We start from the raw sequence: 17421 nt of genomic DNA, 5'->3' as shown, positions 1-17421 counted from the left end.
TTGTGGGCTCCAGTTGTTTCAACAGCATAGCAGGGATACTAGCAATATTTACCACACACAGTGGGGGCTTTTAAAAGGCACTTAAGCATATTTATAAAATTTTTTTTTTTTTTTGGTTTTTCGAGACAAAATTTCCCTGTGTAACAGCCTACCTGTCCTGGAACTAGCTTTTGTAGACCAGGATAGCCTCAAAATTCAGAGATCTGCCTGCCTCTGCCTCCCGAGTGCTGGGATTAAAGGTTTAATAAAAATTAAAAATAATGGAGACCAGCCTGGTCTACAGAGTGAGTTCCAGAACAGGCTCCAAAGCTAGACAGAGAAACCCTGTCTCGAAAAACAAACAAAAAGTAAAAACAGTGAAATGTGGTGGAGGGCTGGCAAGAAGGCTCATTAGGGAAAGTGCTCGCCACACAAACCTGATGGCCTGGGTTTGATCTCTGGAACCCACATAAAGGTAGTTTTATATGTATAGCATGTTTTGCCTGCATTAGTTTATGTATACCATGTACATGCAGATGTCTGTACAGGACAGAAGGCATTGGACCCTGGAACTGTATTTACAGGTGGCTGTGAACAGCGTGATGCAACTTCTGGGAACTGTACCTGGGTCCTCTGCAAGAACAGTAAATGCTCTTAACCACTGAGCCATCTCTCCAGCTCCAGTTTTAATGTTTTTGAAGCAGAGTCTTGCAATATAGCCCAGGCTGACTTGGAACGTTCTGTGTGGTCCAGTTAGACTAGAAGTTAAGACACACCTGCCTCTGCCTGCCAAGTACCTTATTATTGGCATGCAGCTTTATAATGGTAAAAATAAAACAATGCTGTTCCCCGAGGGGTGGCAGTGGGTCCCAGGCAGGGAGCTGCTCGGTGGGTCAGCCGGTCCCATGAGGAGCCTCAGTGGGTGAGAGACAGAGACAGACAGGCATGCTATGCAGAGTGAGGTTGGATATTTATTTAGTGGGTTATGGAAGGGAAGAGGAAAGGGGAGAGAGAGGGAGAAGGTGGGACAAAGAGAGAGTGGCAGAGAGAGAGAGACAGAGACAGAGAGAGAGAGACAGAGGGGGAGGAGAGGAGAAGAGAAGCTACCTCTTCGGGAGAGAGGCAGAAAAGAGAGAGCTCAGGCTGGAGGAGGTAGGATGTCCACTTCCCTCGGCAGAAGGGAGGGGTTGGGAGAGGGCAGGGCTTGTCTCTTAAAGGGACAGGACAGACCCTTATAATCTTCATTTTCATTTTTAAAATATGTATATATATATATATTTTTTTTTTTAATTAGGATCTTTTTTGTTTTTTTTTTTGTTTTGGTTTTTCAAGATGGGGTTTCTCTGTGTGACAACCCTAGCTATCCTGGAACTCAGTTTGTTTGAGGCTGGCCTCGAACTCACAGAGATCCACCTGCTTCTTCCTCCTGAGTGCAGGGATTAAAGGCGTGTGCCACCACTGCCCAGCTGGAAATAGGATCTTATCGTGTATCCAGGTTGGTCTAGAACCCCCTACGTAGCTCAGGCTGGGTTCAGACTTGCAGTTGTCCTCTTGCTTCAGTGTCCCAAGTGCTGGGTTACAAATCCAAGATGCCGTGCTTGATGTATTCTTGGTTTTTGTTTTCTGGCACTGATATTGAATATGGACATCACACATGTAGGCAAACATTCTGTCCCAGAGCTGTAACCGTAGTCCTTTTCATTTCCTTTTATTTTTGTTATTTGTGTGTGTGGTGTGTGTATGTACCCGAGTTTGTGTGTGCAAGTGTTCTTGCGGATGTGAATATAACTGTGTACACGTGCACATAGCGGCCAGAGGTCAATGGTGAATGTCTTCCTCAGTTGCTTTCCACTGTGGTACATGCCTTTAATCCCAGCACTCAGGAGGCAGAGACAGGCACATGATCTCTGTGAGTTTGAGGCCAGCCTGGTCTACAGAGAAAGTTCCAGGACTGGCTCCATAGCTACTGAGAACCCCTGTCTTGAAAAACCAAATAATAATAATAATAATAATAATAATAATAATAATAATAATAATAAATAATTACAACAACAGGGGCTGGAGAAATAGTTCAGAGGTTGAGAGTACAGGCTGCCTTTCCTGATGTCCTGAGTTCAATTCCTAGCAACCATATGGTGGCTCACAACCATCTCTAATGAGATTGGGCGCCCTCTTCTGGCCTGAAGGCATAATTGCAGGCAGAACACTGTATACATAATAAATCTTTTTTAAAAAAAGCGATAATAATAAGCCTTCACACCGTGCTTGGTTAAGAAAGTAGGTAGCTGGGCATGGTGGTGCACTTTTAACCCTGCACTAGGCAGGCAGAGGCAGGTGGAACTCTGTAAATTCAAGGCCAACCTAATCTATTGTAAGTTCTAAGACAGCCAGGGGTATATAGAGAAACCCTGTCTCAAAAAACAAACAAAAATACAAACAAAGTACTGGATGAAACAGAAGAAGGAAAATAGATTTTTTGGGATTTGGGGGACTTATTTTTATCTCTGTGTATGATGCTTATGGGGGCGGGGTGTGTCCTGGAGTACAGAAGAGTATGTTTGATCCCCTGGAGATAGGGCTACAGATACTGATGAGTAGCCCAACATGGATACTGGGAACTGAACTCAGGGCTTCTGGAAGAGCAGGAGTGCTCCCAACCAGAGAGCATCTCTCCACCGACTGGGATTTGTTGTTCTTGTTCTTTGTTTTGTTGAGATAGAGTCTCAGGCCTAAGAGCATCTTCAGTCGATCAGTTTTAGGAGCCAGTGAGCATGCTCTCCCACATATTCCCCTATACTGTATGCATGCCTGCATAGTCTCTCCCTCCCTCAAACACACACTAATTAATAACATTTTTAAATGATTTATGTGCATGCCTGATGCCTGAGGATGACAGAAGAGGACATTGGATCGCCTGGAACTGGAGTTGTAGATGGTTGTGAGCTGCCATGTGGATGCTGGGAATTGAACCCAGGTCCTCTGGGAAAACAGCCAGTGCTCCTGACTGCTGAGCCATCTCTCCAGCCCCATTTGTGTTGTTTTTGAGACAAGGTCTCATATTGTATCTCTGTCTGGTTTAGAACATTAGAACACACTATGTAGACAAGGATGGCCTTGAACTCACAGGTATCCACCTGCCTCTGCACCACCACACCTGGCTATAATAAGTAAAACTAAGAATATTTAAAAGGCCAGAGAGAGATCCTCACAGGTAAAGGCTACAAGGCTGACAGCCTGAGTTTGAGCAGTGAACAGATATTTAAGGAGGAAAGAGAGAACTGAGTCCCCAGCAGTTGTCCTCTGGCCTCCACAGGCATGCTCTGTGTCCTGCTGATGGTCACTATCACTGTGATGAAACACCATGACCAAAAGCAAGCTGGGGAGGAAAGGGTTATTTTGCTTACACCTTCAGAGCACTGCTCATCACTGAAGGAATTAGGACAGGAACTCAAACAGGGTAGGAACCTGGAGAAGGGAGCTGATGCAAAGGCCGTGGAAGGGTGCTGTTTTTTTCTTTGTTTGGTTTTTTGTTTTGTTTTGTTTTTGGTTTTTTGTTTTGTTTTGTTTTTGGGTTTTTTTTTTTTTTTTTTTTTTGAGACTGGGTTTCTCTGTAGCTTTGGAGCCTGTCCTGAAACTAGCTCTTGTAGACCAGGTTGGTCTCGAACTCACAGAGATTTGCCTGTCTCTGCCTCCTGAGTGCTGGGATTAAAGGCATGCACCACTGCCGCCCGGCTCAGATACAGGTTTAAGCCAACTGAAAGTCTTTATTAGCTTGTTGGTAGCTATACTGAGGGTTCAAGCTCAGTTTAACATCACTCCTTTCTCAGAGTGAGCTTTTAGGCAAAAAAAAAAAAAAAAATGTCTGGTTGAAACATTTCAGTTAACAAGGACAGTTAGCCAGAAGCAGAACTACAGAAGCCAAAAAAACAAGGTTGGTGCATTAGAGACTTTCCCAGAACTATGCACTTTGATGGATTTGGCCTTTGTTTTGGTTTTGGAAGGTGATGCTGTCTACATGCTAAGTTTTACAGCCTGATGGTAATTCCATCATGGAGTCAGTTGTGCTAAGGCCTGGGCCCTGGTACACTTGGTCTGATGGTATATATTTAATACTGAAAAGGGAATTATGCTAGAAAAATACTATATGACATAGAATCTACGATTATCAATATAATTTTTTTCTTAATTTTACAGGATGGTTTCTGGAAACTGACACCATCACTAGGATTTATACTAAAACTTAATGTAAATATTCTACACAATTTTCTTGAAGAAAAAGGCATTCGATCTCTAGGTAAGCCACTGTTTTTCAATTAAGTAAGTCACTGTGTTCCTTCACTTTTCCACTTGCTTACAGGCAAACCCCTAATTGTAATAAATTATTTTGTAAACTAGTGCATTCATTTAATAGTTTTGGAAGTTCCATATGAATAGAATTAATTGTCTTTTTTGACACAGGGTCTCACTATGTAGCCCTGACTAGCCTGGAACTCTCTGTGTAGACCAGGCTGGCTTTGAACTCTCGGAGATCTGCATGTCTCTGCTTCCCAAGTGCTGGAATCAAAGGTGTGTGCCACCATGCTCAGTTACTAGAATCAGATTTATTAACAGTCATGACTTTACCAATGATGGGAGTATTTTATTAGCAATTTGATTAGAGTGTGTGGCACCAACTACTGCAGAAGAACAACCCCGAATCTGGGAATAGTGACACACACCTGTAATCCTGCCGTTTGGTAGCCTAACCAGGTGGAGCGTGAGTTTGAGAATAGTTGGGCTACATAATGAGACCATGCCAATGATAACACTATTCAGTGCTCAATAGTACCACAAGGACATATGCTCAACTATGTTCATAGCAGCATCCTTTGTCATAGCCAGAACCTGGAAACAACCTAGATGCCCCTCGACCAAAGAATGGATAAAGAAAATGTGGTACATTTACACAATGGAGTACTACACAGTAGAAAAAAAACGACAGCTTGAATTTTGCAGGCAAATGGATGGAGCTAGAAAACATCATATTGAGTGAGATAACCCAGACCCAGAAAGACAATTATCACATGTACTCACTCAAAAGTGGCTTTTAGAATAAAGCAAAGAAAAACCAGCCCACAGTTCACAGTCCCAGAGAACCTAGACAACAAAGAGAACCATAAGACATACGTGGATCCAATCTACATGGGAAGTAGAAAAAGACAAGATCTCCTGAGTAAATTGGAACTGTGGGGATCATGGAAGAGGGTAGGAAGGGAGGGGAGCAGAGAAAAATACATAGTTCAATAAAAACAATTAAAAAAACACTATCCAAAAGCTCAGTTTAACACACTCAATAATTACATTCTTGGCCACAACATATGTACCTATTGGCCAACAGGGACATTCTCTTCCACTTAGCGATTTACTTTGAGACCTTGGCACTTTCCAGATTGTGGCTCTTCCATCACATGGAAAGATAAATCAGACTACATTTTTTTACCTCACTCCATCAGAAACAATGGCTGTAGAGATGGTTCAAGAGTTAAAAGGACAAACCGCTCTTGCAGCACCCTTGTCAACTGGCTGGCGACTACCTTTACCTTCAGTTCTTTATTTCATTGTTTCGGGTTTTGAGACAAGCTCTCCATTGTAATCCTGGCTACCCTGGAACTCACTGTATAAACAAGGTTGGCCTCAAACTCACAGAGATCCACCCGAGTGCTGGGTTAAAGGTGTGTGCCACCACTTCTGACTCTAACTCTAGTTCTAAGGGATCCAGCATCCTCTTCTGGCCTCTGAGGGCACCAGCGTTCATATGCATAAACCCACACACATATATACACATGATTTAAATAAATATTTTTTAAAGGAAATAAGAAAACAACAAATACTGAGGATGGAAGCAGGCCAAACCTTCATATTCTGTTGGTGAATCACTGTCAAAATCAATATGATGGTTCCTCAAAAACCTTAAAGTGCAATTACTATATAATCCAGTTATACCACTCCTGGACATACGTCTGAAGGAAGCTAAGTCAGCATATCACAGAGACACTTTCCTGTCCTTGTTTATTGTGACACAGTTCATAATATCTGAGATATGAAATTAATCTAGATGCCCATCAACATAGGAGGAAGGAATTCAGTCAGGCAGTGTTGTCACACACCTTTAGTCCCAGCACTTGGGAGGCAGAGGCAGGAGGATCTGAATTTGAACCCAGACTAGTCTACAGAGTGAGTTCTAGGATAGCCAAGACTACACAGAGAAACCCTGTCATAAAAAAATCAAAAAAAGGAAAAAGAAAATTTGAAACTATCCACAGTGAAATTTTATTCAGAGATAAAAAAGAGTGAACTAGGCATGGTGGCTCATGCCTGTATCCCAGCACTTGGGGAGGTTGAGGCAGGAGGATTGCCATGAGTTAGAGACAGCCTGAGCTGCAGAATAAGACCCTATTAAAGCAAGGGAGAGGGGGCCCAGCAGTTAGAAGCACTAGTAGCTGCTGTTGCCAAGGACCTGGGTTTTTTCCCAGCAGCCAAACAGCATCTCACACCTGTCTGTAACTCTAGCTCCAGGGGAATAACCTCTTCTGGCCTCCAAAAACATTTCACACATGTAACACACATATATACATGCAGGCAAAATATTCATACACATAAAATAGAAATAAGTAAATCTTTAAAAGGCAACACTAGTATATAGATTGTGACATACCTCCCACTGTCCCCTGATAAAGCCCTAAAGACCACACAGGAGTAGCCCTTATCAGCTTTCCTTCTTTGTTGTTTCTGTTTTGATTTTCTCATTGTTTTTTCTTGCGTCGTTTCCCAGGATACTAAAAATATGCTTTACCCATCACTGTGGTTTGTTGAGTCTAACAGCCAAACCAGACTCCAAGAATGAGTCTGCCTCTGTGGTGTAGCTTAAGATAATCAAATGGATTCTATGAAGGTAAAGTCACACTTGCTCGGTGCTGTAACGACACTTCTCCTTCTGACCCAAGCTGGGAAATCCAGCAATGAATTACAGTCTCTGCAGCTTGGACCTGTCTGCCTTTCTTTGGTTTCATGTACCTTGAGGCCAGTCCTCATACACTGGTCTGAGAAGGTCCGGATCAACCGAGTTACATGTGTACACACACTTGTGTGTGTTTATGTATGTATATAGTGTATATTAAAGCAGATGGGGGTTTATTAAACATTCTTTTTTTTTGAGCTAGAGTCTTATTATATTCCCAGGCTGGCTACTTAGAATCTACAACTGAAGCCTCCTACATGTAGGGATTATAGGTGTACACCACCACAATTGACTAAATCTAATTTTGTTTTAGTTTGTTTCCTTTAAAGTACTGGAGATTGAATCTAGGGTCTCATGTAGGGCAGCCAAGCTCTACCACCTAAGTTGTAAATGAGCCCTAAAATGAGATGAGCTTGCATTTTCATTTTGTTTTGATTTTGTTTTTCCGAGACAGGGTTTCTCTGCAGCTTTGGAGCCTGTTCTGGAACTAGCTCTTGTGGACCAGGATGATCTCGAACTCACAGAGATCCGCCTGCCTCTGCCTCCCTAGTGCTGGGATTAAACATGTGCACCACCACTACCGCTCTGGCAAAATGAGTATTCTTTTTTTTTAATATTTATTTAACTTTATTTGATATGAATGTGTTAGATTCCTTGGAACTGGAGTTACAGACAGTTGTGAGCTGCCATATGGGTACTAGGAATTGAACCTGGGTCCTCTGAGAGAGCAGCCAGTGCTCTTAACCCCTGAGCCATCTCTCCAGCCCCAAAATGAGTATTCTTTAATGAGTGTTCTGAAAATGATTCTCAAAATGTAACACATGGGCTGGCAAGATGGCTCAGTAGCTAACGGGGTTTCATGCTCAAGCGTGGCATGCTTCCTGGAGCCTGTGTGATACAGGTGGAAGGAAATGACTCCATAAAAGTTGACCTCTGACCTCCAAATGCACATAGTGGCATACATGTGACCCTCCCCACACACTGCATATACACAATTAAAAAATAAGTGAATGGACAGGGGGTGGAGAACTGCAAATGGAATGTAAAATAAAGTTAAAATTAAAATAAAAACACGTGAACAGAGCTGAAGAGATGGGTCTCCAGCTAGGCGTATTAAGAGTGTTTACTACTCTTACAGTAAGTTCAGGTCCGTGAATTCAGTTCCCAGCATCCACATGGTAGCCCACAACTGCTTGTATCCCCTGCTCAGGGACCAGTAGCACCTACGCCTAACTTTTTTTTTTTTTTTTTTTTTTTGCCAGGCGGCCCTGTTGGAAAGGTGCTGTATAGTGGGAACAGTCTAAGTGTCTGTTCCAGCTAATTGGCATAATGATCATTTATAGTTGGAACAATCTTTTTTCTCTTTCTCAAATCTTTTTTTTAATTGATATTTATTGAGCACTACATTTTTCTCTGCTCCCCTCCCTGCCTCTCCCCTCCCTCCTTCAATCCTCCCCCAAGGTCCCCATGCTCCCAATTTACTCAGGAGATCTTGTCTTTTTATACTTTCTACTTCTCATGTAGATTAGATCTATGTAAGTCTCTCTTAGTGTCCTCATTGTTGTCTAACTTCTCTGGGATTGTGGTTTTATAGGTGGTTAAAAACCACCTCTGAGTGAGTACATGTGATAATTGTCTTTCTGTGTCTGGGTTACCTCACTCAAAATAATGTTTTCTAGCTCCATCCATTTTCCTGCAAAATTCAAGCTGTCATTATTTTTTTCTGCTGTGTAGTACTCCATTGTGTAAATGTACCACATTTTTCATATCCATTCTTCGATTGAGGGGCATTTAGGTTGTTTCCAGGTTCTGGCTATGACAAAGGATGCTGCTATGAACATAGTTGAGCACATGTCCTTGTGGCACAATTGAGCATCTTTTGGATATATACCCAAAAGTGGTATTACTGGGTCTTGAGGAAGGTTGTTTCCTAATTTTCTGAGAAATTGCCACACTGACATCCAAAGGGGTTGTACCAGCTTGCACGCCCACCAGCAACGTTCCCTTTTCCCCACATCCTCTCCAGCATAAGTTGTCATTGGTGTTTTTGATTTTGGCCATTCTTACAGGTGTAAGATAGAATCTCAGAGTTGTTTTGTTTTGCATTTCTCTGATGACTAAGGATGTTGAACATTTTCTTAAGTGTCTTTCAGCCATTTTAGATTCCTCTGTTGAGAGTTCTCTGTTTCGGTCTATACTCCCTTTTTGTTTTATTGGATTATGTGATCTTTTGGTGTCCAATTTCTTGAGTTCTTTGTATATTCTGGAGATCAGACCTCTGTCTGATGTGGGGTTAGTGAAGATCTTTTCCCATTCTGTAGGCTGTCGTTTTGTCTTGTTGACAGTGTCCTTTGCTTTACAGAAGCTTTTCAGTTTCAGGAGATCCCATTTATTAATTGTTTCTCTCAGTGTCTGTGTTGTTGGGGTTCTATTTAGGAAGTGGTTCCCTGTGCCAATGCGTTCAAGTGTACTTCCCACTTTCTTTTCTATAAGGTTCAGTGTGGCTGGCTTTATGTTGAGGTCTTTGATCCATTTGGACTTGAGTTTGTACATAGTAATAGATATGGGTCTATTTTTATTCTTCTACATGTTGTATCCAGTTATGCCAGCACTACTTGTTAAATATGCTTTCTTTTTTCCATTTGATATTTTTTGCTTCTTTATCAAAGATCAGGTGTTCAAAGATGTGTGGATTGATATCCGGGTCTTCTATTCGGTTCCATTGGTCCTCCTGTCTGTTCTTATGCCATACATCTAACTTATAATATGGTTTAGGTTTGTCTTATACTGATAGCCACAATGAGTTGGCTGACATGGGTATAGTCAGAAATTTCTGCTGTTTATCTGCTGTGTGTTTAGGTTTCCTTCAAGATATTTATAGCAAGAACCTAAAGTTCTTCATAATACTCCATGTCTCTCTACTTATTGAAGGCAGCAAGTGGTGGAGTTGGAGACTCTGGGGACAGCTCAGTGTCCAAGAACCATCAGGATAACGTGATAGACATATGTGTTCTGATTGGTCACAAGGACCTTTAGAACATATGGAGTTGGTTTTATTGGCTTGCACAACCTAAATGTATTGTCTCATAATTCTGGAATATCAAATTTGATAATTTGTTAATGTAGTATGATTCAACTGTAGTATAAGTCTGTTGTTCTAGAAAGTACAATTTATTCAGGCTGGCCTTGAACTCATGGTAATCCTCCTGCCTTAGCATCCCGGGTGTTGGAATTATAGGCATGAGCAAGCACATCCAGTTTAATAGACATGTAATTTTTATTTATTTATTTATTTATTTTTTTTGGACATGTAATTTTTAGCCAGGCGTTGGTTGTGCATGCCTTTAATCCTAGCATTCAGGAAGCAGAGGCAGAGAGATCTTTGTGAGTTCAAGGCCAGCCTGGTCTACAGAGTAAGTGCCAGGACAACCAGGGCTACACAGAGAAACCCTGTCTCAAGAAAAAAAAAAGTAAAAGCAAACAAAAATAGTGAATGAATGAGGACAACACAAACTTTGTGGGTTTATCTTGGCTCATGGTCTAGAGTGTTAGACCCTCCAGGAAGACCCCTTGTCCTAAACCATCCCAAACCTCCCAAACAGCAGCGCCACCTGAGGGTCAAGTGCTCAAACACATGAGTGAGCCTGGGGGGACATTTCTCATTCAGAACACCACATGAAGTAAAGGAGATCTTTGCTTTTTTAGGTACAAAAGGAAGAGACTGTCTCCTGGACCTAATTGCCACCTTGCTGGTACTACAGTTTCTTCGTACCAGGTTGGAACAAGAAGGGATGGTTGCCAAATCACTGATGAAGATGGATGACACCTTCATCTCCAGGTGCTTTAATGTCCTAATAAGAAACTTTTCAAAGAGCCAAAGTATCGTTATTGGCCTGTTCCAAACAACTGTGTGGGCTGGCACACGAATCCAGATGGGAGCCACGTGTCCTAGGTCTAAGTATTTAGAAGTCATGAAGCCAATCTGGGAATGTATCTCAGTAGTAGAGCTCTTGCCTTGTGCACAGGGACCTGGGCTCAGTTCTGCTGTCCTGAGCAACTCAATACACACTGTTGTCAAAGTACCAACCAGGTCATGGTGGCACATTCCTGTAATCTTACCACTGAAGAGGTTACAGATGGAAATCCTGACTTACAGCCTAGCCTAGGCTACACAGTAGGGCCCTGTCCCAAAACAGAAAAACAGAAGGAAAAAAAAAAACCTTATCAAACTATTAAATAAAATACATTAGCTTGGGAGGCAGAGGCAGGCGGATCTCTGTGAGTTTGAATCCAGCCTGGCCTACAACAGCTAGTTCCAGGAGAGGCTCCAAAGCTACAGAGAAACCCTGTCTCAAAAAACCAAAAAAAAAAAAAAAAAAAAAAGAAAGAAAGAAAGAAAGAAAAAAAAGAAAAGAAAAAGATAAAATACATTAGAGTATTCTGCCCGGCATAATGGCGCACTCCTTTAATTTCAGCACTGAGGAGGCAGAGACAGATGAGTTTCTGTGAGGTCGAGGCCAGCCTGGTCTACATGGCAAGTTCCTGTCAGCCAGAACTACATAACAAAGAGACTCTGTCTCAACAAAACAAAACAAGAATATTTTATCTTTAATAGGCTTTCTGACCCTATGATATTTAGTTTCTCCACTGACACAGTAAACCAGGTTAAGCAGAATTGAAAAAGTGTAACAGCAGGTTTATTGAGAGCAACTCTTGGGAGGGTTCACTGGTCCAAGAGGTTGAAGCCAGAGAAGTCGTGCACCTGGACTACAGGGAGATTGTATAGATGGTAGGTGAGAGGTGAATCTAAGTCTGTGCCCAAGTGTGGTCAAAAGCTGAGCACTTTGGTGGCCACTTGGGCGGCTGGTGGCGTAGAAGGCAGGGAGCTGCGGTAGTTGTCAAGAACTGGACTTTTGTCCCCTTTCCTTTGTTAGACTCTCAAGTGGGTGGGGTTTGGAGAGACAGACTGGAATGGGGTGAGCCGGGCTTTCTGGACCCTTCAGGGGTGAGCCAGAAGCTTGAGCTGAACAATCATGACAAATGCAATCCCATCACCACCTGGATAAGCAGGTTCAAATTAGCTTTGGTTGACTCCTGAGTAAAAGCTGTACAACATCTCACAGCCATGAGACACAAACCCAGCTCCACACTACATCCCACAGCCAAGTGAGACACAAACCCAGCTCCATGCAGTACAACATCCCACAGCCACATGAGACACAAACCCAGCTCCACCCTATACATCCCACAGCCACATGAGACATGAACCCAGCTCCACACTATACATCCCACAGCCACGTGAGACACGAACCCAGCTCCACCCTATACATCCCACAGCCACATGAGACATGAACCCAGCTCCACACTATACATCCCACAGCCACGTGAGACACGAACCCAGCTCCACCCTATACATCCCACAGCCACGTGAGACATGAACCCAGCTCCACCCTATACATCCCACAGCCACATGAGATATGAACCCAGCTCCACCCTATACATCCCACAGCCACGTGAGACATGAACCCAGCTCCACGCTATACACCCCACAGCCACGTGAGACACAAATCCAGCTCCACACTATACACCCCACAGCCACGTGAGACACAAACCCAGCTCCACACTATACACCCCACAGCCACGTGAGACACAAACCCAGCTCCACACTATACACCCCACAGCCACGTGAGACACAAACCCAGCTCCACACTATACACCCCACAGCCACGTGAGACACAAACCCAGCTCCACACTATACATCCCACAGCCACGTGAGACCAGACCCAGCTCCACACTATACACCCCACAGCCACGTGAGACCAGACCCAGCTCCACACTATACACCCCACAGCCACGTGAGACACAAATCCAGCTCCACACTACACAACACCTCACAGCCACATGAGACACAAATCCAGCTCCACACTATACATCCCACAGCCACGTGAGACCAGACCCAGCTCCATGTTGTACATCTCACAGCTATGTGGGACACGAACCCAGCTCCACACCTCACAACATCTCACAGCCACGTGAAACAAGAACCCAGCTCCTCACCCCACATCGCATATCATAATGGCCCTTTCCCCAAAGAAATAATCAGGAAGATGATAAAAATAAATCTGTTAGTTCCCCAGAGAACTAACAGATTTATTTTTAGGTGCATGTGTGTAGGAGTGTGCAACATATCATACATGTAGAAATCTGAGGATAGCTTTTGGGATTGAATTCAGGCCATTAGACTTGTCAATAAGTATCTTTACCTGATGAACTAGCTCACTAGCTCCAATAAATTTGTTTCTTCAAGACAGGGTCTCACTCTGTAGACCAAGCAGACCCTGATTTTACAGAGATCCGCCTACCTCTGCCTCCCAAGTGCTGGGATTAAAGGCATGCACCACTATACCAACTATGTGGGGCGGCGGCGGGGGGGGGGGGTGTTTTGTTTTTGTTTTTTCAAGACAGGGTTTCTCTGTAGCTTTGGTGCCTGTCCTGAAACTAGCTCTATAGACCAGGCTGGCCTCGAACTCACAGAGACTCACTTGCCTCTGCCTCCTGAGTGCTGGGATTAAAGGTGTGCACCACTATACCAACTATGATTTTTTTTTTAAGAAGGAAGTCTCATGTATCTCAAATTGGTCTTGAGCTCACTATGTAGCTGAGGATGACCTTACACTTCTAACCTTCCTGTCTCTATAAACCGAGCCACACCCAAATAGAATCTTTCTTATTTTTGTTGTAAGGTAGATTCGATGGCCCAGTGAGTAAAAGTGCTTGCTGTGTCAGCCTGAGGACCTGAGTTCAATCCCCAGTATCCACATGGTGGAAGGAGAGAACTGTCTGTCCATACTCAAGCGTGGCCATGTGTGCACTTGCATCTTATTGCATTTCTAACACACACACACACACACGCGCGCACACACACGCGCACACATGCGCACACACACACGTGCACACACGTGCCCACGCACATACACACACACACTTGCACACACGTGCCCGCGCACGCACACACAAACACACACCCCGACCTGCCCAGTGGCCAGCAAGGCCAAATCTCTGAGGATTGAAGGATATTCCAAGACCTGTGTAGGGTACCAGGCATTTGGATTCAAAGGTAATGTAATAAACAAGTTGGACGATGGTGGCACACACCTTCAATCCCAGCACTCAGGAGGCCAAGGCAGGTAGCTCTCTGTGAGTTCGAGGCCAGCCTGATCTTCACAGTGAGTTCCAGGACTGCCAGGGCTACACAAAGAACCCCTGAAAAAAAAAATCCAAAACCAAAAACGAAGAAGAAGGAGAAGAAGAAGAAAGAGTAATCCAGTAATCCAAACAATACACTTCTCATTTTTATCTCATTTTTATTATTAAAGTTAACAAAACATGGTAATGTTTGCAGTTAGTTTGAGCAAATACATCAGTGAATGTTTCTGGTGTGCTATCTCATCACCTTTGGTCAAGTGTAAAGAGCCAAGACTATTCCTCCCAGGCCTTTGCCTTTCTCAGAGAGATCATGTGGACACGTAGGACATTCTTTTCACGTCCTTGCTTTTTTTTTTTTTTTTTTTTTTTTGGTTTTTTGAAACAGGGCTTCTTTCCTGGAACTAGCTCTTGTAGACCAGGCTGGCCTCGAACACACTTTCAAGAAGGCTCCTGTCTTAGCTAGGTTCACTGTTGCTGTGATGAAACACCATGAGCGAAGCCATTTGGGTAGGAAAGATTTATTTGGCTTACATTTCCACATCACAGTTCATCAGAGGAGGAGGTGGGGCAGGAACTCAAGCAGGGCAGGAATCTGGAGGCAGAAGCTGATTACAGAGGCCATAGAGGATGCTACTTACTGGCTTGCTCTTCATGGCTCGCTCCCTGTGCTCTTATGGGCCACCAGCCCAGGGATGGCCACGCCCACAATGGGCTGGGCCCTCCAATCACTCATTTTAAAAATACCCTACATGCTTGCCTACACCTTGATCTTAAGGGGGCATTTTTAAAATTACCGTCCCCTCCTCTCAGAGATGACTTTAGCTTATGTCAAGTTGAAGTAAAACTATTCAGCCCAGCCGCTTTGTGGGAAGAGCTTTCTACGTGCTGCCCAATTCATTCACAGCTTTCTTACACAGGCTTTCCCACACATCCACACCATACACAATATTAACACTGTAAAAATTTGGTGTAAGGGCTGGGGACGTAGCTCTGTACAGATGACTCTCAGGTGTTCTTCAAGTATCTGGAACAAGTTGAAAATTCCCAGACAGTGAATGAACATTGAAACAGGGGCCTCGGGGACACTGAAAAGGAACAACAGGAAACAAAAAGGCAAGAAAAAGCTGCAGCTGTGCGCACAGTGAGAGCTGGAAAGAGAGGCAGGCAAGTCATGTAGAAATGAGAACTTGGTGCAGATTTCAAGAATTGCCTTTATTAAATATCTTCATTTTTGACCATCATTTCATCCAATACAGTGTTATAGATTTGGAACCACATTGCCTTTCACATATTCTGAACCAATAGAAACTTTTTTTTCTTTTTTTTTTACTCTAGGAATATTCCATGGGCTCTTGAGAACATAAAGAAAGCAAGTGAATGGGCCAGAAAAACAGAAGGCCAGTATCCATCCATCTGCCAACGGCTTGAGCTGGGTAAAGACTGGGAGTCCGCCACAAAGCAACTGCTGGGGATGCAGCCCCATGCCAACAGCTCTCTCTACCGACTTCTACATTGCAATCAAGGCTGAATTCAATGAAATTTCATTTTAAGCATTTCTCATATATCTTTTTGTTGTTATTTTGTTTTTGTTTTTGTTTTTTGTTTGTTTTTTGGTATTTTGAGATAGGGTTTCTCTGTGTGGCCCTTGCTGTCCTAGAACTCACCCAGGCTGGCCTCGAACTCACAGAATTCTGATTTCCTTTGTCTTCCAAGTGCTGGGATTAAAGGCGTGGTGCACCACCACCTGACTGCCTGTTCATATTTCTATGTAGAAAATAATCAAATAGTAAAAGGTACTGATAATGACATGTATTAGTAGTTTGGGGTTTTTTGTTTGTTTGTTTGTTTTGCTTTGTTTTTCAATGTAGCTATCAACCACTTTAAAATAAAATAAATGGAAACAGGATTGATGAATCATTTAACAACAATAAAAAACTGTAACATTAGAGACTGTCTCAATGTCCTGGGGGGGTGGGCGCTCATTGCATCTTCCCTCCAGGAGTCCAGCGGAAGGCTGACTTATCAAGCAGTAGGGAAGGAGTTGGCCTTTGGTTTAGTCTTGCATTCTAGGCCAGTGCATGTTTCTGGGGCCCTCCACCAGACAGCACAGCACAATGGTGCACTTGTTTCCTCTGTGGCTGTCCTGTCTGCAGATGTCATGCTCCTTCTTCCATGGGTCATGTTTTATTGCCACATCCTAGAAACCCAAAGGTCATCTTAAAATCTCTGCTATTTCACCTTCTAGATTTTTTTTTTAGGTCTTGAATTTTACTTTAGGATTATGGTCTACATTAAGTTACTTTTTTATTGTTACATTTGGTTTGACTATGAAATGTCCTCATAGGCTTGTTAATCCCACTGGCCAAGAATAAGGTCACTGCTGTTGTGCCCAGAGCACGCCCCCCACCCCCAGAGGGAGACCACCAGAAAGCAGAGTGGACCGGACTGCAAAATGCAAGGTTAACTCTCTTTCACTGCAAGTACAAGCAAGTACAGGCAATTTCTGGCTGGCCAGGAACTTCCTCTTCACTACCCCGAAACGACAAGCTAGAGAGAGAAGTTAAAAATTTCTTTGCAGGGTTAGTTTTTAAAGGGTGGAATGTACAAAGAGGCTTTTTTGAAGTGGCTTTTGGCATGGTGCAAGGCCTTCTGCCCCCTCCTATCCTGGTAAGTCAGCTTTCTCCTTTTTCTTCTTGTTTTACTTGTTATCACCAGGTGGCTGGCTGGCTAAGTGACCTTGTGCTTGGAATCTCCCTGGTGGGAGGGGGAAAGGAAAGCGCTGCTAATCTGTGTTTCTAATTTTAAAACATTTTGCTAGGAAATTCTTGTCCCTTTGAAAATAAGGGGTGAGGGTCTCCCAACTACCACATACACAATACTGGCCAGGTGGATGGGCTCTGGCCAGGTCCACATCCAGGTTCCCTGGAAACATCCCATAAACAAGTATGGCAAGGAATTAAAAAGGAAGACCCATTAATTCGTTGCATTTTCCATCAGGTCCAATGGGGGCAAGCATACATCCTGACATATTTCCTGCCTATGTGATCAAGCACTTCCAGTTTAGTTGGGTCAAACAAACTTATTTAGGGGAATGAAAACATGTTCTGTTTTTTCCCATAAGCAACAGCCTCCAGCATGTCAGGAACTATCTGTTGTAACATGCGGGGGGGGGGGGGGGGGGGGGGGGGGGGGGGGGGCTTGTTGGGGTTTCTGTCCCACCTGATACCCCACAGCCGGCA

The 17421-nt window shown here is 43.5% G+C and overlaps 1 protein-coding gene across 1 annotated transcript in view; it reads left to right on the top strand.

Moving 5' to 3' along the window:
• Nucleotides 1-16246, top strand: part of Parp4 (poly(ADP-ribose) polymerase family member 4) — a 104667-nt gene extending 88421 nt beyond the window's left edge. The window contains exons 34-36 of the mRNA XM_041634155.1: nt 4174-4273; nt 10682-10814; nt 15518-16246. Coding sequence (XP_041490089.1) covers nt 4174-4273; nt 10682-10814; nt 15518-15710 — 426 coding nt within the window. The 3' untranslated portion in view covers nt 15711-16246. The remainder of the gene's footprint in view (nt 1-4173; nt 4274-10681; nt 10815-15517) is intronic.
• The last annotated feature ends 1175 nt before the right edge of the window (nt 16247-17421 follow it).

Source organism: Microtus oregoni, unplaced genomic scaffold, assembly GCF_018167655.1.
Source record: "Microtus oregoni isolate MIOR12 unplaced genomic scaffold, Mior012 000045F_ref0000178, whole genome shotgun sequence".
NCBI classification, from domain to species: Eukaryota; Metazoa; Chordata; class Mammalia; order Rodentia; family Cricetidae; genus Microtus; species Microtus oregoni.
The sequence above is the reverse complement of the archived record's forward strand: the minus strand, read 5'-3'. Positions and strand labels throughout refer to the sequence as shown.